Source organism: Papio anubis, chromosome 13, assembly GCF_008728515.1.
Source record: "Papio anubis isolate 15944 chromosome 13, Panubis1.0, whole genome shotgun sequence".
Lineage (NCBI taxonomy): Eukaryota > Metazoa > Chordata > Mammalia > Primates > Cercopithecidae > Papio > Papio anubis.
Window position 1 is genome coordinate 47,833,837 of NC_044988.1, and position 26,892 is coordinate 47,860,728.

Genomic DNA, 26,892 nt, shown 5'->3' on the forward strand with positions numbered 1-26,892 from the left:
ATTTGATTCTCTTTGAAGCAATTGTGAATGGAAGTTCATTCATGATTTGGCTCTCTGTTTGTCTGTTACTGGTGTATAAGAATGCTTGTGATTTTTGCACATTAATTTTGTATCCTGAGACTTTGCTGAAGTTGCTTATCAGCTTAAGGAGATTTTGGGCTGAGACAATGGGGTTTTCTAAATATACAATCATGTCATCTGCAAACAGGGACGATTTGACTTCTTTTCCTAACTGAATACCCTTGATTTCTTTCTCTTGCCTAATTGCCCTAGCCAGAACTTCCAACACTATGTTGAATAGGAGTGGTGAGAGAGGGCATCCCTGTCTTGTGCCAGTTTTCAAACGGAATGCTTCCAGTTTTTGCCCATTCAGTATGATATTGGCTGTGGGTTTGTCATAAATAGCTCTTATTATTTTGAGGTACGTTCCATCAATACCAAATTTATTGAGCGTTTTTAGCATGAAGGGCTGTTGAATTTTGTCAAAAGCCTTTTCTGCATCTATTGAGATAATCATGTGGTTCTTGTCTTTGGTTCTGTTTATATGCTGGATTATGTTTATTGATTTGCGAATGTTGAACCAGCCTTGCATCCCAGGGATGAAGCCCACTTGATCATGGTGGATAAGCTTTTTGATGTGTTGCTGAATCCGGTTTGCCAGTATTTTATTGAGGATTTTTGCATCGATGTTCATCAGGGATATTGGTCTAAAATTCTGTTTTTCTGTTCTGCCTCTGCCAGGCTTTGGTATCAGGATGATGTTGGCCTCATAAAATGAGTTAGGGAGGATTCCCTCTTTTTCTATTGATTGGAATAGTTTCAGAAGGAATGGTACCAACTCCTCCTTGTACCTCTGGTAGAATTCAGCTGTGAATCCATCTGGTCCTGGACTTTTTTTGGTTGGTAGGCTATTAATTGTTGCCTCAATTTCAGAGCCTGCTATTGGTCTATTCAGGGATTCAACTTCTTCCTGGTTTAGTCTTGGAAGAGTGTAAGTGTCCAGGAAATTATCCATTTCTTCTAGATTTTCCAGTTTATTTGCGTAGAGGTGTTTATAGTATTCTCTGATGGTAGTTTGTATTTCTGTGGGGTCGGTGGTGATATCCCCTTTATCATTTTTAATTGCGTCGATTTGATTCTTCTCTCTTTTCTTCTTTATTAGTCTTGCTAGTGGTCTGTCAATTTTGTTGATCTTTTCAAAAAACCAACTCCTGGATTCATTGATTTTTTGGAGGGTTTTTTGTGTCTCTATCTCCTTCAGTTCTGCTCTGATCTTAGTTATTTCTTGCCTTCTGCTAGCTTTCGAATGTGTTTGCTCTTGCTTCTCTAGTTCTTTTAATTGCGATGTTAGAGTGTCAATTTTAGATCTTTCCTGCTTTCTCTTGTGGGCATTTAGTGCTATAAATTTCCCTCTACACACTGCTTTAAATGTGTCCCAGAGATTCTGGTATGTTGTATCTTTGTTCTCATTGGTTTCAAAGAACATCTTTATTTCTGCCTTCATTTCGTTATGGACCCAGTAGTCATTCAGGAGCAGGTTGTTCAGTTTCCATGTAGTGGAGCGGTTTTGATTGAGTTTCTTAGTCCTGAGTTCTAGTTTGATTGCACTGTGGTCTGAGAGACAGTTCGTTATAATTTCTGTTCTTGTACATTTGCTGAGGAGTGCTTTACTTCCAATTACGTGGTCAATTTTGGAGTAAGTACGATGTGGTGCTGAGAAGAATGTATATTCTGTTGATTTGGGGTGGAGAGTTCTGTAGATGACTATTAGGTCTGCTTGCTGCAGAGATGAGTTCAATTCCTGGATATCCTTGTTAACTTTCTGTCTCATTGATCTGTCTAATGTTGACAGTGGAGTGTTGAAGTCTCCCATTATTGTTGTATGGGAGTCTAAGTCTCTTTGTAAGTCTCTAAGGACTTGCTTTATGAATCTGGGTGCTCCTGTATTGGGTGCATATATATTTAGGATAGTTAGCTCTTCCTGTTGAATTGATCCCTTTACCATTATGTAATGGCCTTCTTTGTCTCTTTTGATCTTTAATGGTTTAAAGTCTGTTTTATCAGAGACTAGTATTGCAACCCCCGCTTTTTTTTTGTTCTCCATTTGCTTGGTAAATCTTCCTCCATCCCTTTATTTTGAGCCTATGTATGTCTCTGCGTGTGAGATGGGTCTCCTGAATACAGCAGACTGATGGGTCTTGACTCTTTATCCAGTTTGCCAGTCTGTGTCTCTTAATTGGAGCATTTAGTCCATTTACATTTAAGGTTAAGATTGTTATGTGTGAACTTGATCCTGCCATTATGATATTAACTGGTTATTTTGCTCGTTAGTTGATGCAGTTTCTTCCTAGCCTCGATGGTCTTTACATTTTGGCATGTTTTTGCAATGGCTGGTACCGGTTGTTCCTTTCCATGTTGAGTGCTTCCTTCAGGGTCTCTTGTAAGGCAGGCCTGGTGGTGACAAAATCTCTAAGCATTTGCTTATCTGTAAAGGATTTTATTTCTCCTTCACTTATGAAACTTAGTTTGGCTGGATATGAAATTCTGGGTTTAAAATTCTTTTCTTTAAGAATGTTGAATATTGGCCCCCACTCTCTTCTGGCTTGTAGAGTTTCTGCCGAGAGATCTGCTGTGAGTCTGATGGGCTTCCCTTTGTGGGTAACCCGACCTTTCTCTCTGGCTGCCCTTAAGATTTTTTCCTTCATTTCAACTTTGGTGAATCTGGCAATTATGTGTCTTGGAGTTGCTCTTCTCAAGGAGTATCTTTGTGGCGTTCTCTGTATTTCCTGGATTTGAATGTTGGCCTGCCCTACTAGGTTGGGGAAGTTCTCCTGGATGATATCCTGAAGAGTGTTTTCCAACTTGGTTCCATTTTCCCCCTCACTTTCAGGCACCCCAATCAGACGTAGATTTGGTCTTTTTACATAATCCCATACTTCTTGCAGGCTTTGTTCATTTCTTTTTCTTCTTTTTTCTTTTGGTTTCTCTTCTCGCTTCATTTCATTCATTTGATCCTCAATCGCTGATACTCTTTCTTCCAGTTGATCGAGTCGGTTACTGAAGCTTGTGCATTTGTCACGAATTTCTCGTGTCATGGTTTTCATCTCTTTCATTTCGTTTATGACCTTCTCTGCATTAATTAGTCTAGCCGTCAATTCTTCCACTTTTTTTTCAAGATTTTTAGTTTCTTTGCGCTGGGTACGTAATTCCTCCTTTAGCTCTGAGAAGTTTGATGGACTGAAGCCTTCTTCTCTCATCTCGTCAAAGTCATTCTCCGTCCAGCTTTGATCCGTTGCTGGCGATGAGCTGCGCTCCTTTGCCGGGGGAGATGCGCTCTTGTTTTTTGAATTTCCAGCTTTTCTGCCCTGCTTTTTCCCCATCTTTGTGGTTTTATCTGCCTCTGGTCTTTGATGATGGTGATGTACTGATGGGGTTTTGGTGTAGGTGTCCTTCCTGTTTGATAGTTTTCCTTCTAACAGTCAGGACCCTCAGCTGTAGGTCTGTTGGAGACTGCTTGAGGTCCACTCCAGACCCTGTTTGCCTGGGTATCAGCAGCAGAGGCTGCAGAAGATAGAATATTTCTGAACAGCGAGTGTACCTGTCTGATTCTTGCTTTGGAAGCTTCCTCTCAGGGGTGTACTCCACCCTGTGAGGTGTGGGGTGTCAGACTGCCCCTAGTGGGGGATGTCTCCCAGTTAGGCTACTCAGGGGTCAGGGACCCACTTGAGCAGGGAGTCTGTCCCTTCTCAGATCTCAACCTCTGTGTTGGGAGATCCACTGGTCTCTTCAAAGCTGTCAGACAGAGTCGTTTGCGTCTGCAGAGGTTTCTGCTGCGTTTGTTATTGTTTACTGTGCCCTGTCCCCAGAGGTGGAGTCTACAGAGACAGGCAGGTTTCCTTGAGCTGCTGTGAGCTCCACCCAGTTCGAGCTTCCCAGCAGCTTTGTTTACCTACTTAAGCCTCTGCAATGGCGGGCGCCCCTCCCCCAGCCTCGCTGCTGCCTTGCCGGTAGATCACAGACTGCTGTGCTAGCAATGAGGGAGGCTCCGTGGGTGTGGGACCCTCCCAGCCAGGTGTGGGATATGATCTCCTGGTGTGCCTGTTTGCTTAAAGCGCAGTATTGGGGTGGGAGTTACCCGATTTTCCAGGTGTTGTGTGTCTCAGTTCCCCTGGCTAGGAAAAGGGATTCCCTTCCCCCTTGTGCTTCCCAGGTGAGGCAATGCCTCGCCCTGCTTCAGCTCTTGCTGGTCGGGCTGCAGCAGCTGACCAGCACCGATCATCCGGCACTCCCCAGTGAGATGAACCCAGTACCTCAGTTGAAAATGCAGAAATCACCGGTCTTCTGTGTCGCTCGCGCTGAGAGTTGGAGACTGGAGCTGTTCCTATTCGGCCATCTTGCTCCGCCCCCCTAATGTAAGTTCTAAGCTCTGTGCTATTCACTGGCACTTAAGATATGTCACCTACCCTCCAAGACTTAATAGTACAGCATGTAGGATACAAAATGATTTCCAAATTTTACTGGAGATATAAATTAACATTGCAACCTATTCAAATGCAATTTAGAATTTTCTCAGATTCATTCTATTTGAATGTAAATCTGATGTGGTTTGCCAGAACACAGTTGTGTACCTGAGTGCACAAGAAATCCAAAATACAGATTTGTACAATAACCAAAGGTGATTTCTAAAGAAATGGTATTCTGTCATTTGATTTCATACATAAAAAAGATGCACACATTAGAAAACACTTTTTTTCCCTATTTTTTTATTTTTGAGATAGGGCCTCACTCTGTCACCCAGGCAGGGGTGCAGTGGCACAGTCATAACTCACTGCAGCTTCAACCTGCCAGTCTCAATGAATTCTCCCACCTCAGCCTACTGAGTAGCTGGGACTACAGGCGCAGGCCACCATACCAGGCTAAGTTTAATTTTTTTTGTAGACACTGGGTTTCTCCATGTTTCCCAGGCTGGTCTCAAACTCCTGACCTCAAGCAGTCCGCCTGCCTCAGCCTCCCAAAGTACTGGGATTGCAGGCGTGAGCCACCGCGCCTGGCCCAGGAAACACATATTTTTACTTAAAAGGATAATTAAGCAAACATAAATTATTTCTGTAATGTAAAGTTACTACAGCAAACTTTTTGACTTCTTTGAGAAAAAACAACTAACCATTGCAGAACTTTGGAGGAAAGGAAGTGATTAAAGATCACGATGTAACCTTGAAATGAATATATGAAGGCTTACAATTTTTTACTTCTCCTCTACCAGTATCTGATTTGACAGGCCTTCTTGTTGCTGAGGAGTAAATAAGCAGTTCTTTTTAGGGAGGCATTAATAACTTCTTAATCCAGTAAGGTCCTATCTAAGACACAGAAAGATGCTATATAATTAGAACTGGTGACTCCTTTTATATCCTATTAGGTTAAATCTATTTGAAACCAGGTATGTATTATTTTACCTAAATAAACTCTTTTCCTCTTGTACACTGTATTTTGTCACTTGGACTAAAGTGTAATCCTATGTATAATCTTGCATTCTGGCTGATGGTAAATAATAATACAAAATTGAAAATAAATAGAAACATCTTACATCAGTAAACATCTTCCCATTATTAGATGCCTTTCAGATGAAAGCTATCAGTGGAGTTTAATGCATCCACAGAAGCATTACATAGGCCATCGTCAACCATGTTTTGTAATGAATGTTTTCTGCTAAAGGTCTGATTAAGATGCATTACGTTTAACTTTAATCTTAATAAAATCCCTAAAGTAGTTAAACATAGCTTTAGCCATTGAAAGTATAGCCATATATTAAACTATTAAGATCTACTCTTAGTGTAATGAAATTGCCATTTTGGCATGATTAATCTGAATTGGAGTAGATTGTAATTGGAGTGCTGGTGCAGGGTAAAGGAAATGTATACTATTGTGCTTAGAATAATAATTACTTTTATACCAAAATAAAATAAATGACAGCTGTAGAATAATGTAATGAAAGGTATATGGTTTCCACATTTTAATACACTTTTATGTGTTTAGTGCACTGCACCCTAAGAAAGATCCTAAGTATCACATTTTTTAAAATCTATATTGATTTTGAATTTAAAAAACATAATGTTGCATGGCCTTAATTCCATCTTTTCTTAAACCACATAGACTGGTTTCTAAATGTATGTAACGACCTATAATTACTCTCTGAAGCATAATGAAAAAAAAATGATCAACTGTCAGCAAGTCATTCCTTTCCCCACCAAAGAGACTCACACTGCTTAAATTAAATGGTAATGTTTAGAAGCTGTGGCTGTCACTTCTGAACTGCTACAGCGAGGCAAGAAGAGTGGTCCACAACTATTATCTCTTGCTTTGGCTCCAGCTAACGTTGGAGAGTTCTGTAGTAAAGCAGTAATTATCATTTATTTCCCCATATGGAAACTGAAAATATTATCACCAAGCTATCTCATTACATAATACAGAAAAATCACCAGATTAATGTCTTCAGCATATCAAGATACCCTTGTTCAATGTTAGATACTTTTAGTAACCCCAAAATGTAAGGAAAAGATTGGTTAGCACTCAGGCCAAACATATGTTGGGAAGTAACTGCTTTAAGATGTTTAGAAGAAAACAATGATAAAAGAGTAAAAACTGAATTGCCAAGAAATAACATTTTATAGACCAGAAGAATGTACCAACAACCAACATTGTGGTTGCACTAAACACCGTGCACAAGATACAAATCCAGATATCAGTTTCATAGAACCACTGAAATAAATATGGAGATTGGCTCACATGGTGGTGATATATAGATAGATTCATCATAGAAAGCTGAATCTTCAACTCAGAAATACTTCTATATGTTTATTTTTTTCCCTCAACAACAGATTGGTTTGTTACGACACATTTGATTCATGTGGTGGAAAGGTAGGAATATTGTGATGAATATATTTTCTTTTCTTTTTTTTTTTTTTTTAAATGTAGTCTCACTCTTGCCGCCCAGGCTGAAATGCAATGGCGTGATCTCGGCTCACTGCAATCTCCACCTCCTGGGTTCAAGCTATTCTCATGCCTCAGCCTCCTGCGTAGCTGGGATTACACATGCCCGCCACTGTGCCCAGCTAATTTTTGCATTTTTAGTAGAGACAGGGTTTCACCGTGTTGGCCAGACTGGTTTTGAACTCCTGACCTCAGGTGATCCACCCTCCTCGGCCTCCCAGAGTGCTGGGATTACAGGCATGAGCCACCACGCCCAGCTGAATATATTTTCTAGGTGTGTACAACATGAGGAATTTAAGACCAGCCTGGGCAACATAGCAAGTCCTCGTCTCTACTAAAAATCAAAACACTTCGCCAGGCATGGTGGTGTGTGCCTACATTTGCAGCTACTCAGGAGTGTGAGGCTGAAGGGTTGCTTGAGCCTGGGAGGTGGAGGCTGCAGTGAGCTGAGATCATGCCACCAAACTCCAGCCTGAGCAACGGAGCATCTCAAAAAAATAAAAATAAAAATAAAATATATATATATATATTTATATTTATGTGTGTGTATATATATACACATATACACGTATATATATATGTGTGTGTGTGTGTGTGTGTGTGTGTGTGTGAGAGAGAGAGAGAGAGAGAAAGAGAGAGAGAGAGAGAGAGACCGTGACTAAGAATGCCTAATCTCCTGGGAATACAGCCCAGCCGGTCTCAGCCTCATTTTACCCAGTGCCTATTTGAGATGGAGTCGCCCTGGTTCAAATGCCTCTGACCGTTGAGGTAGACTTCTACAATTCCTAAGACTCTGAGAGAGTCTGGGAGAGGGTAATAGCAGTTCCATGCTAGTAGTAGAAAAGAGGGGATGGGGAAAAGACTGATAAAATTATCTTCTGTTAAGGTTCAAACTATGTCATTTCAAGTTTCCGTCCAGCTGTTGAGAGTGCTGTCAGATTTAGGATATATCATTTAAATGCCAGATTGAGCCCATCTGGTTGCTTTCGTGGAACAATATGTAGGAATAGCTTTCTAGACTTTTTGGAAACTCAAAAGTGTACCTTTATTAGGTGGGGAATTGGAACTGCAAAGTGGTAGTACAATTACATTTGTTAATCAAGTGAAAGTTAAAAAAATTACTGACAGGTTTTCTACCTCTTATTTTTATACTGTAGTTTTAGTCTTGGTTGAGATGTATGCATAAACATCACTATCGCCTGACACGCATCACCCAGGCAAGTACATAGTGTGACCCTTCCGACAGCTTAATTTCTTGAGGAAAAATTATACAATGATGATCCCTAGGACATTTAAAGAAATGTTGTTGGATAGGAAGTCATTCAGCTTACCTTAAAAAGCCTGTCTGACTTGGGACCAGAAGGAAATTGTTTATTTCCTTAACTCCTTCAGGCTGCTAACAGGCCACCTAATGCCCTAGAAGGTGTAATTTGCTAAGGGACTCATGTGAAAAAAAGAAAAAAAAAAAAAGGTATAGTCTGGATGCTTTAGATGCTCTTCCTGATCTCTGAAACAAGGCATCCCAGGTAGAGAAAGTGAGGACCAGTTGGCACTTAGGGAAGCCAAGTTCTTCCAGATATATTTCAGTTGCCAGTAGTTCTTCAATGGCTCAGAAGAACAATGGGATATGCCAGTTGCTTTGGACACGGTGTGGCCAACATAACCATTTTATCCAGGCATTCTCTTGTTAAATAGCTGGCATTCACCAGGTGGAGAGCGTTAATGATGCCATTTTTTCAAAGGTAAGATTGGGTAGTTCTTGTGCCTTGATCTTGCATTTTAAAAGATCTTGAGTTATCTTACTAGATTTTCAGTCAACGGCTTTGCATGGTTAGGAGACTGTATTTGTGCTTCAACATAATAGTCAGGGCTTAAATGTATTGCCATAAATAACCTTGTTGTGAGCCATTACAAAAAAGAAGAAGAAGAGGAACAAAAGTAAGTAAGCAGAAGGCAGCAGTAGTATCTGGATGCCAGATGGCATCAGCTTAGCAGTGGGGTTTATTGAATAAGAAGCAAAGGGAAATTCCTGTCATGCATCTATGTGAACAGAACCCACAAGGAATTAGATGCATATAGAAAAGCCAATAAGAGTTACCATGGTGATTCTGTAATCATTAAATGCCTTGTTTACCTTGTTGAAAATAGTATTTAAAGATATATTTAAGCATATGTTTTCATTAGTCCATATTTATACCCAATAAGTAGTCTAAGAATGTAGATGACTTAACTCAGTGGTTAAGAAGGTGAATTAATATTTTTTTAAGTGGCTAGAAATGTTAATTGTGTGACATGTGTTTTTATATCCCTCCTCAAAATGTAGTGAACCAAACATCATTGATGGGTCCATATAGTGTTACTATTTATATTCTAAATATGAGATACCTGAATTATATTCTCTATGAATCTCAGGCTACAGAAAAGTAATGAGGAATATCTTGTTTATGTATAGAAACAGGTGAGATGATTCATGATTCTTAAGAAATCTAAGATCAAGAAATTTAAACACTTCACAGATTATTCAATCAACAAAAAGAATGTTCAAGCAGCAAAGAGTTGAGCATCAGAATTATAAGATAAAAAAGCACTTAATTTTGAAAACTGGCATATGGTAGAGCTAAAGCCTCACCCTGGCCAGACAGCATCACCCCTTCCCCTACAATAGTCTTGACCTCTCTCATTTCCAACACCTTTCTTTCTGGCCTCCTCCCTATTATCTGCAGCAGCAAAGTGCTTAATATAATTTCTTGGGCTAATTCCGTATTCTAGATGACTTTAGAGAGCCACTAGACTTGCTACATTGTTCACACCTCCTAATGATGGAAGCTAAACTCACCTATAAATTGCTTGCCCTATGCCATTCTATGTACCAGGTGCAGGTATTGCAAAAATAACCATAGTCTTTGCCCTCAAGAAACCTTTAGTGCATTCTTATCACAAGAGCAATAGGATTGTGACCAAAGTGTTGAGTACTGGTTGTCTATCCACAGACTGAAGAAATGAGCTAGCTGTCTATAAGAAACTCAATTTGATGTTTGGGTATCATAGTATGAGAGGGTTACTGATTTAAAAAGGAGTTCAGGAGACTTATTTGTGGAATTTCCAAATTCTCTACCAGCATATATTAGAATTTCATCTGCCTCTAAGATAAAATATCAAATAGTTAAGCTACTACATGGTAATGCATAAACATCAGAAATAAATGATAAAAGAATATAATATATACATTGAAAGGGTTTGAGGGGGATGTTGATGGGAACCGATGTTTGACAGATTATGATCAAACTGATTTGAATCTGGCTTTGATTCCAAAACTAGTACTTGGGGAAAGATATATGATGTTTTTACATAGCAAGTGATCAGATATTTTGTATCATTATGCGTACCTCAGATATTCCTACCTATATGTTAAAAACAGGCTATAGAAGTCACAGATAATTTCCTAAAGTTGATTTTTTTCAGATATATTAAGCTGCCAACTGTGTGAACTGGTGAGGGGTGAGTCTCAGTATTTGTATGCCCTAGCACAGATACATTCCTGCTGGAATCAGAGTAAAAAACAAGTTGATTTTTGATCATGCCTCCATGCAAGACAGCTCTGCACAGTGACTAAAAGTGTGGGCCCCAGAGACACAGAGCTTGTGTGTGAATCTTGACGTTGGGAGTCATTTAACCCCATATGCCTCCATTTATCACCTGTGAAGTGAGGATGATAATAATCTCTATCTCATAGGGTTCTTCTAAGGTTTAAGTTAATCTGTGTAAAGTACCTGGTATGCAGGAAGTGCTACGTATATAAAGTCTTGTTATGATTAGGCCTTTTCTAGCATCATTCATTTTCCTAGAGAATCTTTAAGGGAGTTAAGATGTCTAATAACGATTTATTACAAATAGAGAAATTGAGGCAGCTGTTGTATCTGCCTCATACATCTTGTACCTAATGGCATTTGAGAGAGAACAACAATATTTAACTCAAAACTCAGCTAATGGGTTCCCAGCTCACACTACCTTACTGCCTTTCTTTGTCTACACTCCTGAGGGTCTTTGAAGACTCACTTATAAGCACCATACTTTTGAGTTAGCCCAGAGTTTAAGAGACAAATCTTTATTTAAATAAAAAGAGATTTATGAGGAATTACAAAAATGAGTAAGAAAAGTTCAGAAGCTGCCTGGGTGAAAAAGCAACCTCTCTCTACTCTCAGTTAAATATACTTGATCTCCATACACAGAGACAGCAGAATCAATAATAAACTCAAGAGCAGATACAGCCATTTTTATGTAGTCATTAGAAAAGCCTTGATTGCAAACCAAGAAGTTCTAAATTTATCAGCCCCTCCCTCTGTCACCACAGTTGCTCATTCTGTAGCTACTTTCAGAAAGCTAAATCTGAATTGTTGCTTAGCAGAGCCCTAGAGAGTGACAGAGACAAATTAATGGGATCCTTGTGTGCCAAAATAAAGTATGCACCCTGTCACCACCAATATATGTTAAGTCCGTTAAGGTCATTTCTAATGAACTGAACTTTTCATTGGAAAGCTTAGCCAAACGTGTTGAATTAAGGGAAAGAAATCTTCACAAAATTACAACATAAACTAATTTCGTTCCATGTAAAGAAGAAATGGTACATGAAAAGTATTGGTTTCCAATATTTTAAATCTTTATCAAAGCCAGGGAAAATGATAGGCATTTAAACTACATTCCAATATTAAGCTGAGAACTAAAAATGCAGTGATAGCATTGTAAGCTGTGATGGCATCTGAGTCCCTGGGATGTGGCCTTTTAAGCAGACTATTTTCAAGGAAAAGCAAAGCAAATTTTCAAATCACGTTCTGTTCATTTAGGTCAGAAAAGCAAAGAGAAAGAAAGATGATCTGAAACAAGTGTCATATCCTCACTTTTCATTTCTGAAAAGAATAATTTGGCTTTATTTGTATCTGCTACGTGTAGTGAGTAGTCTTTCTTCCTTTTTTCCCAAAATTGTATGGATGTTGGGTTTTAAAAAGTAGATAAAAAAGACAAAGCTCTACCTTGGGTTTCTCTAACCTAGAAACAGTTCCAAAGTGCTCCAGCGCTTCACTGTTGAGTAGCTGATGGTATGATAAGGCAGTGTTTGACCGGAGTCCTGTAAAAATTATTGAAGTCAGCATCTGTCTCAAAGCTGCCCCTTAATATTTTATTCTTCAAAATGACATTTTATTGATATTTCACTGAAGTGTGATAGACACAGAATTTCAGCTTACCTCAAGCTACATGACTACCTAACAACCCATCAAGATGAAATTCAGCAGGCATATACTGCCCAAGTATGGCTATAAGAAATATAAATGAATACGCCCACAATAGCTGCTCAGTTTGGGTATAGTAACTCCAAGCTTTTCCTGCTGTAGGAGTTTCTTATGGTTTCTATAGCCATATGAAACTCCTACAGTAGGAAGAGGTTTGTATTTCCTCATGCCAAATGCCTAGAACAGAAAAGTATGACTTAGTTTCTTAGAGTCTTTTGGCTGTTGCCTCTTTATCTAGCTTGGTTTTAGTCTTTGGCCCTAAGAATAAGCACAGTACCAAGTCAATCATAACATTAACTCTTATCCTTCTGTTTATCAATCCATTTATTTCTTTGAAAAATTATTTATTGAGCTCCTATTATGTGAAGTTCTACCTTCATAGAGATTTGGTCAAGTGAGGGGGACAATTATTACATAAAGATTTGCATTGTGATTATCAAAGACTGGTAGCTGTTCTAAGAAAATGGAAATATGCTCAAAGAGGTTAATAGGGGACCTATTAGGCCTGAGGGATAGTGCATTAGTCTGTTCTCACATTGCTATAAAGAACTATCTGAGACTTGCCGATTTATAAGTAAAAGACGTTTCATTGACTCACAGTTCCACAGGCTGTGCAGGAAGCATAGCTAGGGAGGTCTCAGGAAACTTATAATCATGGCAGAAGGAGAAGGGGAAGCAGGCACATCTTACATGGCTGGACAAGGAGGAAGAGGGCAAAGGAGGAAGTGCTACACAATTTTAAACAACCAGATCTCATGAGAACTCACTCACCATCATGAGAACAGCAAGGGGGAAATCTCTCCCCATGATGCAATCACCTCCTCCAGGCCCCTCCTCCAACACTGGGGATTATTTCACAGGAGATTTGGGCAAGGACACGAATCTAAACTATATTACCCTGCCCCTGGCCCCTCCCAAATCTCATGCCCTTCTCATATTGCAAAATACAACCATCCCTTCTTAACAGTCTCCCAATTCTTAACTCACTTCAGCATTAACTCAAAAGTTCATAGTCCAAAGACTCATCTGAGACAAGGCAAGTCCCTTCTTCCTACGAGCCTGTAAAATAAAAAACAAGTTAGTTACTTCCAAGATACAATGGAGGTACAGGCATTGGGTAAATATACCCATTCCAAAAGGGAGAAATTAGCCAAAACAAAGGGGCTACAGACCCCATGCAAGTCAGAAACCTAGCAGGGCAGTCATTAAATCTTAAAGCTCCAAAATGATCTCCTTTGGCTCCATGTCTCACATCCAGGCCACACTGATGCAGGGGGTGGGCTCCAAAGGCCTTGGGCATCTCCACCCCTGTGAAGTTGAGTGCCTGCAGCTTTTCTAGGTTCATGGTGCAAGCTGTCAGTGGATCTACCATTCTGGGGTCTGGAGGATGATGGCCCTCTTCTCTCAGCTCCACTAGGCAGTGCCCAGTTGAGACTCTGTGTGGGGCCTCCAATCCCACATTTGCCCTGCATGCTGTTCTAGTAGAGGTTCTCCATGAGGTCTCTGTTCCTGCAACAGACTTCTGCCTTGACTCCCAAGCATTTCCATACATCCCTCTGAAATCTAGGCAGAGACTTCTAAGCTTAAACTCCTGCCCTCTGTGTACCCACAGCCTTAATACTATGTGGAAGCCTCCAAGGCTCATGTCTTGCACCTTCTGGAGCAGATGCCTGAGACATATCTGGTGCTCTTTAAGCCATGGCTGAAGCTGGAGCAGCTGGGACACAGGGAGCAGTGTCCCAAGGTTGTGCAGGGCAGTGGAGCCCTGGGCCTGGCCCATAAAACCATTCTTCCCTCTTAGGCCTCCAGGCCTGTGATAGGAGGGACTGGCACAGCTCTGAAATGCCTTTGAGGCATTCTCCCCATTGTCTTGGTTATTAACATTTGGGAAGGGCTGCTGTGAAGGTCTCTGAAATGCCTTCAAGGCATTTTCCCCATTGTGTTGGCTATTAAGATTTGGCTTCTTTTTACTTATGCCAATTTCTGCAGCTGGCTTGAATTCCTCTCCAGAAAATGGGTTTTTCTTTTCTACCACATAGGCTGCAAATTTTCTAAACTTTTATGGTCTGCTTCCCTTTTAAATATAAGTTCCAGTTTCAGGTTATCTCTTTGCTCATGCATGTGATTATATGCTGTTAGAAGCATCCAGGTCACATCTGAAACACTTTGCTGCTTAGAAATTTCTTCCACCAGATACCCTAAATTATCACTATCAAGTTCAAGGTTCAAGGTTCCACAGTGCCTGAGGTGCCTGAGACCACCTCAGCCTGGACTTCATTGTCCATATCACTAGCATTTTGATCAAGTCTCTAGGAAATTCCAAAGTTTCCCTGATCTTCCTGCCTTCTCAGACTCTTCCAACCTCTGCCAGTTACCCAGTTCCAAAGTCATTTCCACATTTTCAGGTATCTTTATAGCAATGCCCCACTTCTTTATACCTATTTTCTGTATTAGTCCATTCTCACATTGCTATAAAGGACTACCAGTGACTGGGTAATATTTCTTTAAAAAGAGGTTTAATTGATTCACAGTCCCACAGGTAGTACAGGAAGCATAGCTGGGGAGGCCGCAGGAAATTTACAATCATGATGGAAAATGAACGAGAAGCAGGCACATCTTACATGGCCAGAGAAGGAGGAAGAGGACAAAGGTAGAGGTGATACACACTTTTAAACAACCAGATCTCTTGAGAGCTCACTATCATGAGAACAGCAAGGGGAAAATCCACTCCCATGTTCCAGTCACTTCCCACCAGGTCCCTCCTCCTATACTGGGGATTACAATTTGACAGGAGATTTGGACAGGGACACAAATCCAAATCATATCAGCCAGCAAAGCCCTCTTTGAGAAGGGACATATATACTGAGACCTGAAAGATGAGTGGGAGTTTTTCCAAGCAAAGAGAAGGAAGGAGGGTGATCCAGGGTACAACCCACACATGCCAAAATCTTGAGTCAGGAAAGCATTGACCACATTGAAGGAAGTAAAAGAAGATTAGTGTGGCTGGAGAGAGTAGTAGCTGGAGGAAAATCGTGGGAGATGAAGTTGGAAAATGGCATAAGATAACCTTGGGAGAGAGTTTGTCTTTTTTACCTGGGGGCAGTAGGAGACAATTGAAAGCTTTACATTTTAAGATTTCCCTAGCTATGTCATTAAGAATAGGTCAGTAAGGAGTAACAGAGGAAGAAAATAGACCATTGGCTATTGTGGTAATCCAGCAGAAAGACAGTATTAGCTTTAGTGATCATGGTATGCATGGCAGCCCATGGCAGGACAGTGAGGTGATGAAGAGCACCAACTGTGGAGCCAGCCTGCCAGGGTTCAAGTCCTGACAATACCATTTACTCAGCAGTGTGGCCTTAGAAATCATTGTGTTCCAATATTATCAACTAGAAATTGAGATGAAAGTAGTACTATTAAAATATAATTTTCGAAAGGGTACAATCGTAAGTCTTATAAAAATATAAAATAATCACATGTCAAAAATGTTATTATTATTATTTTTTTTTTTGAGATGGAGTCTCACTTTGTCGCCAGGCCAGAGTGCAGTGGTATAATCTCAGCTCACTGCAACCTCCACCTCCTGGGTTCAAGTAATTCTCCTGCCTCAGCCTCCCAAGTGGCTGAGATTACAGGTGTGTACCACTACACCCAGCTAATTTTTGTATTTTTTTTTTTTTTTTTTTGTGGTAGAGATGGGGTTTCACCATGTTGGCCAGGATGGTCTTGATCTCTTGACCTTGTGATCTGCCCACTTTGGCCTCCCAAAGTGCTGGGATTACAGGTGTGAGCCTCCGTGCCCAGCTAAAAATTTTATTTAACTCACAAATTATTGAGGAAGCCAGTGTGATGTTAAAACTAGTTTAAATGAGAATTTGATTTAAAGTTTATATTTTCTACCAGACAAAACCACTTGCAATGCCATGACCAGAAAAATGCATATATTATTATGGACAAGAAACATCTGTATCATCACCAGCCCTCTACAGGGAAACTTCTATCTCTATGGAGTTGCAAAACAGACTAACTAGCCAAAGACCTTCAAAGGCTCATAATTCCATAGAACAAGACCACCCCTGGAAATTTGCTAGAAAATGCCAGCATGTCATTGAAAAGACAACCAGTAATCTCTTTTGCCTATTTCAAAATGTTTCCAACAGTACCCATTTCCCAACAGTGTCATAATGAGTTGTATATGTAAAATGCATAAAGCATGTAAGTGTAATGTTAGCTTATTATTGCTATATTAAGGTGGTGGTAATGGAAATGGAGAAAAGTAAATGAGTTTGTATATATTTTCAAGGGAGAATTTATAGAATTTAGCAATCAGTTGGAAGTGAGATGTGAAAGAAATTGAGGGGTCAAGAATAACTCCTGATTTTTTACTTGAGCAATTGGGTAGCCAGTAAAATCCTTTGCCGTGCTGGAGAAGATTGGAAGAGGATTGGGTTACTGAAGGGGGAAATCAGGAGTTCCATTTTGGACATTGTAAGTCGGAGATTGGAGCTGCCTTTGAAACTTAAAAGCAAAAATGTCAAGAAGGAAAAAATAGCAATGTGCAATAGTTAAGAGCACAAAACCTTACTAGTTGTGTAACTGATGCTTCAGTTTCCTCATCTATTAAATGAGAATAATAATAGTTTTATCTCATAATGTTCTTGTTCAGATTTAACAACTTTTGTTTATAAAGCACTTAGAATAGTGCCTGTCACATAAGAAACATTAAATAAGTTTTTGATAAATACATTAATTAAATTAATGTTTACTTTTTTCAAAGAAGAAAGTTCTAGAATAGAGATTAAATACTTAGAAGCTTCACGTACACTGATGGTATTTGAAACTAGGAATCATTGATGAACACATTGGAAGACAGCACAAAGCCAAGCCCTGAGGCTCTGCAATATTTTAATTTTTTTTTCTTTTTCCTTTTTTTTTTTTTTTTTAAGACAGAGTCTTGCTTTGTCTCCTAGGCTGGAGTGCAGTGGCGTGATCCTGGCTCACTGCAACCTCCGCCTCCTGGGTTCCAGTGATTCTCCTGCCTCAGTCTCCCAAGTAGCTGGGCTTGCAGATGCACACCACCATGCCTTTCTAATTTTTTGTATTTTTAGTAGAGATGAGGTTTCACCATGTTGGCCAGGCTGGTCTTGAACTCCCGACCTCAAGTGATCCACCTTCCTCGGCCTCCCAAAGTGCTGGAATTACAAACATAAGCCACCATGCCTGGCCTGTGCCACTGCACTCAGCCAATATTTTGAATTTCAGAATAAAAGGACTTAGAAAAGGAGACTGAGGGAAGTAACCAGAGAAGAAAACCAAGAGAGTTTGGTGTCATGTAATTCAAGAGGAGACAGTATTTCAAGAAGTGCTTGAAAGCAATGGTCAATTATGTTTAATGCCATTGGAAATGAGACAAAATGAGGATTAGATTTGTTAAGAATAGCAGACAGTATGAGGCCTGCGTTCTTAGAACTTGATACCTGTCTTCCTCCTGGCCTTTTTCTTACTGTTAAAGAAAAGCAACCTCCTGATGGTCAGCAGGACCCTCCTTTAATAAGACTCCTTATAATGTCTGATCTAGAACCATATCCGAGAAAAGAGAAGGCAGAACTTCAAGATGACTCCAACAAAGTGCTCAAACATACAAGATCTCAGGCTTTGAAAGAGCCAGTAGTCTCTGGATGAATTGAAACTTTCAGAAAACTCATCCCCTGCAACATTTTCCTTTAGTATAAAGTCTCTTTGAAAGGAAAATGTGCTCTTTAATGCAGTCAGCACTTTTTTTTTTTAACCCAACTTCCAGCACTGAGCATTTTCTGCAAGAAAGACATTCAGGCATTCTTGCAGAGAGGCCAGCCGCCTCTCAACCCAAAACAGCACCATTATCATGAGAAAAAGTCTTTTTGTTACTTGAAAAATATCTCTAAATATAGCTTTTCCATGTGTTTTGCTGGGTTTTTTCCTTTTTAAATTTATTTTTATTTTTTATTTATTTATTTTTTTTTTTTCAGAGCAAGACTGGATCTTTCTTCATAGCCCAGGCTAGAGTGCCGTGGCACAATCAGAGCTTACTGTAACCTTGAACTCCTGGGTTCAAGAGATCCTCCCCCTTAGCCTTCCCAGTCGCTGGGACTACAGGTGTGTGCTACCACACTCAACTAACTTATTATTATTATTATTGGTAGATAGGAGGTCTTGCTGTATTGCCCAGGCTGGACTCAAACTCTTGGCCTCAGATGATCCTCCTGCCTTGGCCTCTGAAAGTGCTGGGATTACAAGTGTGAGCCACAGTGCCTGGCCACTTTAGTATGTTTTTTAAATTAAGTTCTTCCCTCAAATTATTACTGGTTAGCAACATTAGACAGGGACAGTCACTCAATTCTTTTCTTTTCAAGTAGTTGTATTGGTGGCTGCTTCAAAATTATTTGTTTTATTTTAATTTTCAGGATCATTCTGTTTTTGATTATTCTACTGGGGCACCTTACAGTGCTGAAAATGCCTCATAGCCTAGGCATGACACTTGAGGATTTGAGAAATCTATGAAAAGAAGTGGTGCTGTCAGATGTTGTGAGGAGTGATGTCCTAGAACCTTTGAAAAATTTTGCTTGGAGACCTCAATATGAGTTGCATAACTAGCATGAATTATTTGCAGTTCCAGAGAGTTGTAAACAACAGCAGTTGAGAAATATTTTCATAATTCCACATTCAGATCAAATATCCTTGAGTAAAGATCTTTCCTAATAAGTAGATTCTCATTTATGTGGATTGATTTAGGCATGGTTCTAAGTAAATGTGTGGGATATTTGGATAAGTATTTTCTCAAAACTTTAATGCTCCAGCTATATTTTAAGATTGCCTTAATATTATAGATTTTACAAGTAATTTTAAAATTACTAAAGTGATTCAATTGAAGAGTTTGCCTTCCATTATAGCATTCCAAATGGTGTTTGTTTACTTATCTTAGAGGGTTTATTTAAATCTTTCTTTTTGACATCATTGAGAGGCATTAAAGAACTAAAGAGTTTTTACACGAGATCAGAAGATCTCGTGTAAAAATGGGAAGTAGAGGCCAGGCACAGTGGCTCACGCCTGTAATCCCAGCACTTTGGGAGGCCAAGGCAGGCAGATCATGAGGTCAGGAGATGGAGACCATCCTGGCTAACACGATGAAACCCCGTCTCTACTAAAAATACAAAAAAATTAGCCGGTCATGGTGATGGGTGCCTGTCGTCCTAGCTACTCGGGAGGCTGAGGCGGGAGAATGGCGTGAACCCGGGAGGCGGAGCTTGCAGTGAGCTGAGATCAGGCCACTGCACTCCAGCCTGGGAGACAGAGCGAGACTCCGTCTCAAAAAAAAAAAGGAAGTAGATAAGAGTAGAAATACAAAGAAGGTGTTTCCTTTTCTCTCTTTCAAGCTTCTTTCTCATCCAGTAGCAATTTTTTTCCCTATTTATCCAAAAGCCTCTACAGATGCCAAAATGTGAAGCTTAGGTTTAGTTAACTGCACTTTATCCTAAGGCTTTTACTCCATTAATGTCTCAAGGATTGCCCAGAATCAGGAGAAGGATCAATTTTCAAAGTTTAAAAAATACATGTAAGAATGAAGATTGGGTTAAAAATATGATGAGGCAATATGGAATTACATATTTTACCAATAAAGTATGTAAAATTTTTGGTCCTAAATAACATATTTATGGAAAAGACTTTTTGGTCAATTCAGAGTAGAATTATTTATGAAATATTTTCTTTTTCCAATACACTATTTCCAGATCCCTTTGTGGTCACTTGTTAATGGTAAGATTTTTAAAAGGGAGAATCCATGATTCTCGTGTAAATATAAAATGAACATCTGTCAAAGATTTTACCTACCTCATTAACCAATGAGGGAACCAGTAAGATGTTACAGCCAATTCAAAGGAAATGTAAAAGAACCCTGTTTATTTAGGCAAATATGAATGCCCAAATGACTTTACAAATAGATGCAAAATAGGTCTAGCTACAGGGCAACAATCAACTGCATTCCACCAGACGGAATCTGTATTTCTCTGGGCAAAATCATTTGCACTATCAATTTTCTGCCACTTACAGGGTGGTAAAATATAATTGCTCAAATCAATGAAAGGCTAAGACAACCTAGAAAGAATGCACTTAACAGAGATATCCAGTAATCAGTAATCTTTGGGGTTCTTTTTTTTTTTTGAGACAGAGTGTCACTCTGTCATGCAGGCTGGAGTGCAGTGGCAAGATCTCAGCTCACTGCAACCTCCATCTCCAGGGTTCAAGCGATTCTTCTGCCTCAGCCTCATGAATAGCTGGGATCACAGGCTCATACCACCACACCCAGCAAATTTCTGTATTTTTAGTAGAGACAGGGTTTCTCCAGGTTGGTCTCGAATTCCTGACTTCCGGTGATCCTCTCACCTCAGCCTCCCAAAGTGCTGAAATTACAGGCATGAGCCACTGTGCCCAATTTTAAACTCTAATTTTTCTCACATATTATTCAGTTTATTCCCTTCTCTTTTTTCACCCTATTGTCATGCCACCACTCACATACACAAAAATACACCAAATGAAACAAGTAAAGAGAAATCCACAACCCCTATTGGCTTATAGCTTGAAATGTAATTAGATTGAAAACCTGTACCTAAATTGAGTATTTTTAATGAGACTTCCTGCATGTTTCAATTTGCATTTTTTAATTAGGCCATGAAACTAGTGATGGCATCAAAATAAGACACTTATAAAGCTGTTTTTATTTTTAATCATCCCAATGATTTTTAAAACAAACATACATGAGAAAGGAGGAGAGAGGAAAGTAATAGGATAAAAGGAAAAGTTAATTTTCAATTGTATTAGTCCATTTTCACATTGTATTAGTCTATTTTCACATTGCTGAAAAGACATGTCTGAGACTGGGCAATTTACAAAAGAAAGAGGTTTAATTGGACTTATAGTTCCATATGGCTAGGGAGGCCTCACAATCATGGTGGAAGGCAAGTAGGAGCAAGTCACATCTTACATGGATGGTAGCAGGCAAAAAAGAGAGCTTGTGCAGAGAAACTCCCGCTTTTTAAACCAACAAATCTCGTGAGACCTGTTCACTATCACGAGAACAGCACAGGAAGGACCTGCCCCCATGATTCAGTCATCGTTCATCAGGTCCCTCCCACAACACATGGAAATTATGGGATCTCAAGATGAGATTTGGGTGGGGACACAGAACCAAACCATATCAAATATGTTAGTTGCAGACCATGTAGACATACACGTAGAGGTTAGTGCTAGCTAGTATCTGTGGTGACACGAGACTAATCAACAAAGAGTAAGTTGTTTTTGTTTAACAGTATATTAATAAAGTGATTATTTTTATTATTTCAGTGCATGCTTCTAACTCTATAATAGTCACTAATAAACTTTTAAACCACTTAGGGATTTTACAAGTGAATTTTATTGTCACTGTTTTCTATTTCATAAAAGAGACTGGTAATTACTCTAATTAAAGACTACATTTTTTGTTAATGAAAGGAACAATTAAGCTTGCAAATAGGCCAGCCAGAAGCATACATCATTCATTTGCCAGGTGTGGTTTGTTGTTGTTGTTGTTGTTTTAATTTCCTGAAAGGAAAGACTAAATACAGAATTCATGTCAGTTACTTCTGAAGTTTTCACCCATCTTCTAAAGAAGTCATTTGTCAAACCGTTCTTCATTCATCCAACGGTAGTGGTGCTAACAAAAAGAATTTTTTTTTTTTTTGAGTCAATCTCACTCTGTCACCCATGCTGGAGTGTGGTGGCGCGATCTTGGCTCACTGCAACCTCTGCCTCCCGGGCCCAAGCAATTCTCCTGCCTCAGCCTTCCTAGTAGCTGGGATTACAGGCGCCTGCCACCATGCCCGGCTAATTTTTGTGTTTTTGTAGAGACAGGGTTTCACCATGTTGGCCAGGCTGGTCTCGAACTCCTGACCTCAGGTGATCTGCCTGCCTCGGCCTCCCAAAGTGCTGGAATTAAGGCGTGAGCACCCGGCCAACAAAAAGAATTTTTAAACTTCCCAAATTTTAACCTTTTTGTTGTCCATTTTTACATGAAAGTGATTAACATAGTGATTTAAAAACAAAAATTTTCCCTCTATTTTAAAGGTCCCTCTTTAAAGCTTCTAGCTCAGCAAGTGCTGTTCAAGATGAGACTTCTAAACATTAGAATTAAACCTCCTAACTCACTTGCCTGCCCTCTCACTGACCTCGCTTCCTCCCACTTGTGGCCAGAAAACTCAAGATAGTAAATACAGAGTTGGGAGATCTAGGGACTTGGGGAAAAGCCTCCTATGAAAAACAGTTATTATTCATTTGGCCATTTGCACTATCAGATATTTTTCTTTTGAAACATAATCTCCTGCCTTCAGTAAGAGAGATTGTATTATATCATACACTGTATGCACTAGAGAAATTAAGATGACTGCCAAAGGACAGCACCACTTAAAAACCAAATTGTTTTTAATTGGTGTGAACTCGATGAAGACCTAAGGATAGTGGATTGGGAGGTAAGCCAGTGAGGCTGTTTTACATTTGATAAAACTCTCATTTGGGAGACATAAAACAGACATTTATTGTTTTTGCTATTAACCCTAAATGTCTAGATAGTAAAAAATTACACACATGTGCATGTGCACATATATATGTATATATGTGTGTGTATATATGTGTGTGTGTGTGTGTGTGTATATGTTTTAATCGAAGCATGATGCCTTAAAATAAGTTTCAACCATTGCAACAAGTTCATGGGGCTTCAGTAGAATGGCCTTTCTGTTTTATGTGCTTTTGGTGTATCTTCTTGGTTCTGGAATGACATCAAATGCGAAGTCATTCATATTCTAGACAAGCAGAGCTAAGGGTCTAGTTTGTGCATCATTTATATTCTAGATCTTATCTGGGGTTCACTTAGAAAACACCAATCAAGTTGGCTACTTATCATATTCCATAAGCTTATATATGTGAAAAGAGATGGAAACTAAGACCTAAAATAAGTTTGAGGATTATCTGTGGATCTCAATGTGTTTGTATCTCTACCAAATGTTTTTTCCTATAGCAGGGGTTGGAAAGCTACAGTCCACAGGCCAAATCAAGACCCCTCCATCACCTCCTTTTTAAAACTAAAGTTTTATTGGAACACAGCCACACTAATTTGTTTACATATTTCATTCCACAATGGCAGAGTTGAGTAGTTGCAACAAAGTTCACACAGTGTGCAAAATCTAAAATATTTTCAATCTGGCCCTTTATAGAAAAAGCTTGCCAGCCCTTGCCTTGTTATAATGGTTCCTAAAGAGGGCTCTTTATAAGCAACAGAACCGTAATTCTTATTGCATAGAAAAAGCTGGTAGGGTGCAGTTCTTCTTGAGATCTTGCCATCTTTCTGATTCGAAAACAAAATTTGGTACCACACTATTAAAGAAGTGTTATTCATCACACCATTGTCAAAGTTGGCAGGCTAATCATTTGCTTTCGTGTCTTTCTTACACACAAAATAGTTTAGCATGCATTTTCCTTTGTGTCTGCACCTGTGTGGCAAAATTCGGTGCTTGTGTATCTGTTATGATTCTTGTCACAGGAGCCAGGCAGGTGGATGTGGATGTGTAATAAAAGGGTTAAAATGATTTTTGCTGGCAGCTTTTGGTTTTATGTTCCTAAAAAGCTCCTGTCGGGGGCCTTATTTAAAGCAAGAAGACTTTTTAATATTTTAGGATACCATTTTTTCCCAAGTTCTCTAGGTGCAAAAGGTAGAACAAAGAAGTCAAAAAGGTGACAGGGAGGTGAAATTGTGATGAGATTTTCTTGGGATAATTCTAGGTGGCCATTCTACCCTCATTCACCTTCCTGACAAGGCTATATGGGGACCTTTGCTCTCTCCTCGTGGATGACTCTTCAAAGGTAGCTGGGGTCGGGCCTTTCTCAAAGGGTCTCTTGCCATGCCTCAGAGCACTGAGTGCTGTTTTGGGGGAAGTCTTATCTTCTGAGCAGACCACCCCTGTTCCACATGAAGCCCAGGCTCCGGTCCAGGCCACATGTTTGTTGTGTTCCTTCCAGTTTGAAAACTTGGATCGGTTTGCTGTTAGAATTTCAATTTCCCTGAACCAGATAGGAGCCATTTGCACTTGCTAGCATCTAATGCTGTAACCTTCTTATCAGATCTTTCATTGTCTGCCAAAGTCAAGGTTAAGGAGCCAGGTCTGCATGCCTCCTCAGCATGACTCCCTGTGAGAAAGCAATAGGATCATGGAAAAAATGAAAAATAAAAAATTATCCCAAAGTTTTTGTCGGAATTATACTAACTTTTTGAAACTGTTAGTGGTTCCTTCTAGGCTTTTTTTTCCTAGGTCCCTCTCAAGGTCATTATAGTTATGGTCATGGTTGATTAATGAAGGTGGGAGGACATTTTTGGAGATTTGGGTATTTTTCTACATTCTAGGGAAAAACTCAGAAGTTCTTACTAATGTGGCTTGTTTTAGGGGACTGGGTGTGAGGATGTTGAGCACACTTGTCTGAATGCGAAACCTCTCATTTACAGTGGTATGCCTGTGGATTTACATTTGTAGCACAGCTTTTCTCTATGATATAAAAAGAATTGGAGCTCAGGCTAATTCAAAGAATGTGTAAGGAACAAGACTTCGCACCATTCTTGGAAACTTACACACAAAAATACCTTCTTATACATATAAGTAAATCTCGGGAAGCATATTGAACAAAGAAAGTTACAGAATATGAGACCTAGACTATTTAAAAAAAAAAAAAAAACTTCCTTAAATATCTCCAAGGGCTTATTTCGTTATCAGTATCAGTCTGCTATAAGAATAGCCAGCCATTTGCAAGAGGCACAAGTGCTGGTGTCACAGGGCAAACCCCAAAACTGAGGTCCAGCCTTGGTGGGACCTCATGGGTTCTTGGCTTCATGCAGGAAGGAGTTCAAGAGCTAGCTGACAGAGCAAAGTGAAAGCAAATTTATGAAAGTAAAGGAATAAAAGGGTGGCTACTCCATAGGCAGGGCAGCCCTGGGGGCTGCTGATTGGCTATTTTTATGGTTATTTCTTGATCATATGCTAAACTAGGGGTAGATTATTCATGAGTTTTCCAGGAGAGGAATGGAGAATTCCTGGAATTGAGGATCCTCCCCTTTTCAGATCATATAGGGTAACTTCCAGACATTGCTATGGCATTTGTAAACTGCCGTGGCACTGGTGGGAGTGTCTTTTTAGTATGCTAATCTATTATAATTAGTGTATTAATGAGCAGTGAGGACAACCAGAGGTCGCTTTCGTTGCCATCTTGGTTTGACAGGATCTGGCCGTCTTCTTTCCAGCATCCTATTTTATTAGTGGGGTCTTGTAAAACAAATTCCTATCTCACTGGAATTTAGAGCGAGGAGAAGAAACCACCAATTCCCTGCTTGGAAGAGCTTCCACTGTGGGTGCAAAGCAGGGAGCAAGCAGGTGGTCTCTGGAATGTGTTGCAGCTGGGAGTTCATGTGACCTTCATGAAGCAAGCAACCCAGAAACAGTGGCAAAATCGCTTATGAACTAAACTGAAGCACCATCACTGGACAGGGTGGAGGAGCCCTGAGCACCCCTGGGACAGTTCTGGGCAGTGGAGGCAGGTGGGATGCAGCCCCTCACAACCCCCGTGGCCTCCTGCCTGGGGCTTCTCATCCTCTCCTCTTGTTTGCTTGCTGACTGCAGGTTCATCCCAGAGGCCTGGTCGGCCTGCACAGTCACCTGTGGTGTGGGGACCCAGGTGCGAATAGTCAGGTGCCAGGTGCTCCTGTCTTTCTCTCAGTCCGTGGCTGACCTGCCTGTTGATGAGTGTGAAGGGCCCAAGCCAGCATCCCAGCGTGCCTGTTATGCAGGCCCATGCAGTGGGGAAATTCCTGAGTTCAACCCAGACGAGACAGATGGGCTCTTCGGTGGCCTGCAGGATTTCGACGAGCTGTATGACTGGGAGTACGAGGGGTTCACCAAGTGCTCCGAGTCCTGTGGAGGAGGTAAGAAAGGGGACTCTGGCTCAGATCCCCGCCAACTTCTTGCTCTTTTTCTCTCTCTTCTCTTCCTGCGTGCAGCTGGGTCATGGGACTGCCTCAAATCCAAGAATGATAAGTAGGACGAGGAGGGGAGGCAGCCATTCTAAATGTAAAGCACACTCAATGAAACACAGATGTATTTCTTTCTTGGCTCCAGTGGCTCTCAGACTGTCAGCTGTGAGTGGCCAGTACAACAAATGCTTTGGCTTTCAGTTGTCATTCTGATGTCTTGCAACATATCATCGTGTATCTAGCTGAGAAACACAGTTGACACTGACCTGGCAGTGCTCTCAACATTGTTTTATTGATCTCTGCCCTTGCCTCAGTGCATGCCATGTGAACCAAGACCCAAGAACTAGTCGGAGTCCCTCCGATGTACTCAGCTGATTTCCCAAGGTAATAATCTGTTTACATCTCAAGGAAGGGTGTCTAAAAGGTAACTGATACGGTGGTTACCTGGAGCTGGAAAGGAGTTTAAAGATCAAAGTCTGACCCCATCTCCATCTTACAGATGAGAAAACTAAGAGTCAGAGGAACAAAGTGATTTGTTCAAGATCA

The 26,892-nt window shown here is 40.2% G+C and overlaps 1 protein-coding gene across 3 annotated transcripts in view; it reads left to right on the forward strand.

The window, feature by feature from the left end:
• Window positions 1-26,892, forward strand: part of ADAMTSL1 (ADAMTS like 1) — a 952,161-nt gene that overhangs the window by 736,989 nt on the left and 188,280 nt on the right. For all 3 annotated transcript variants that reach the window (XM_021927825.2, XM_021927824.2, XM_021927826.2), the window contains one exon: window positions 25,997-26,298. In XM_021927825.2, coding sequence (XP_021783517.2) covers window positions 25,997-26,298 — 302 coding nt within the window. The remainder of the gene's footprint in view (window positions 1-25,996; window positions 26,299-26,892) is intronic.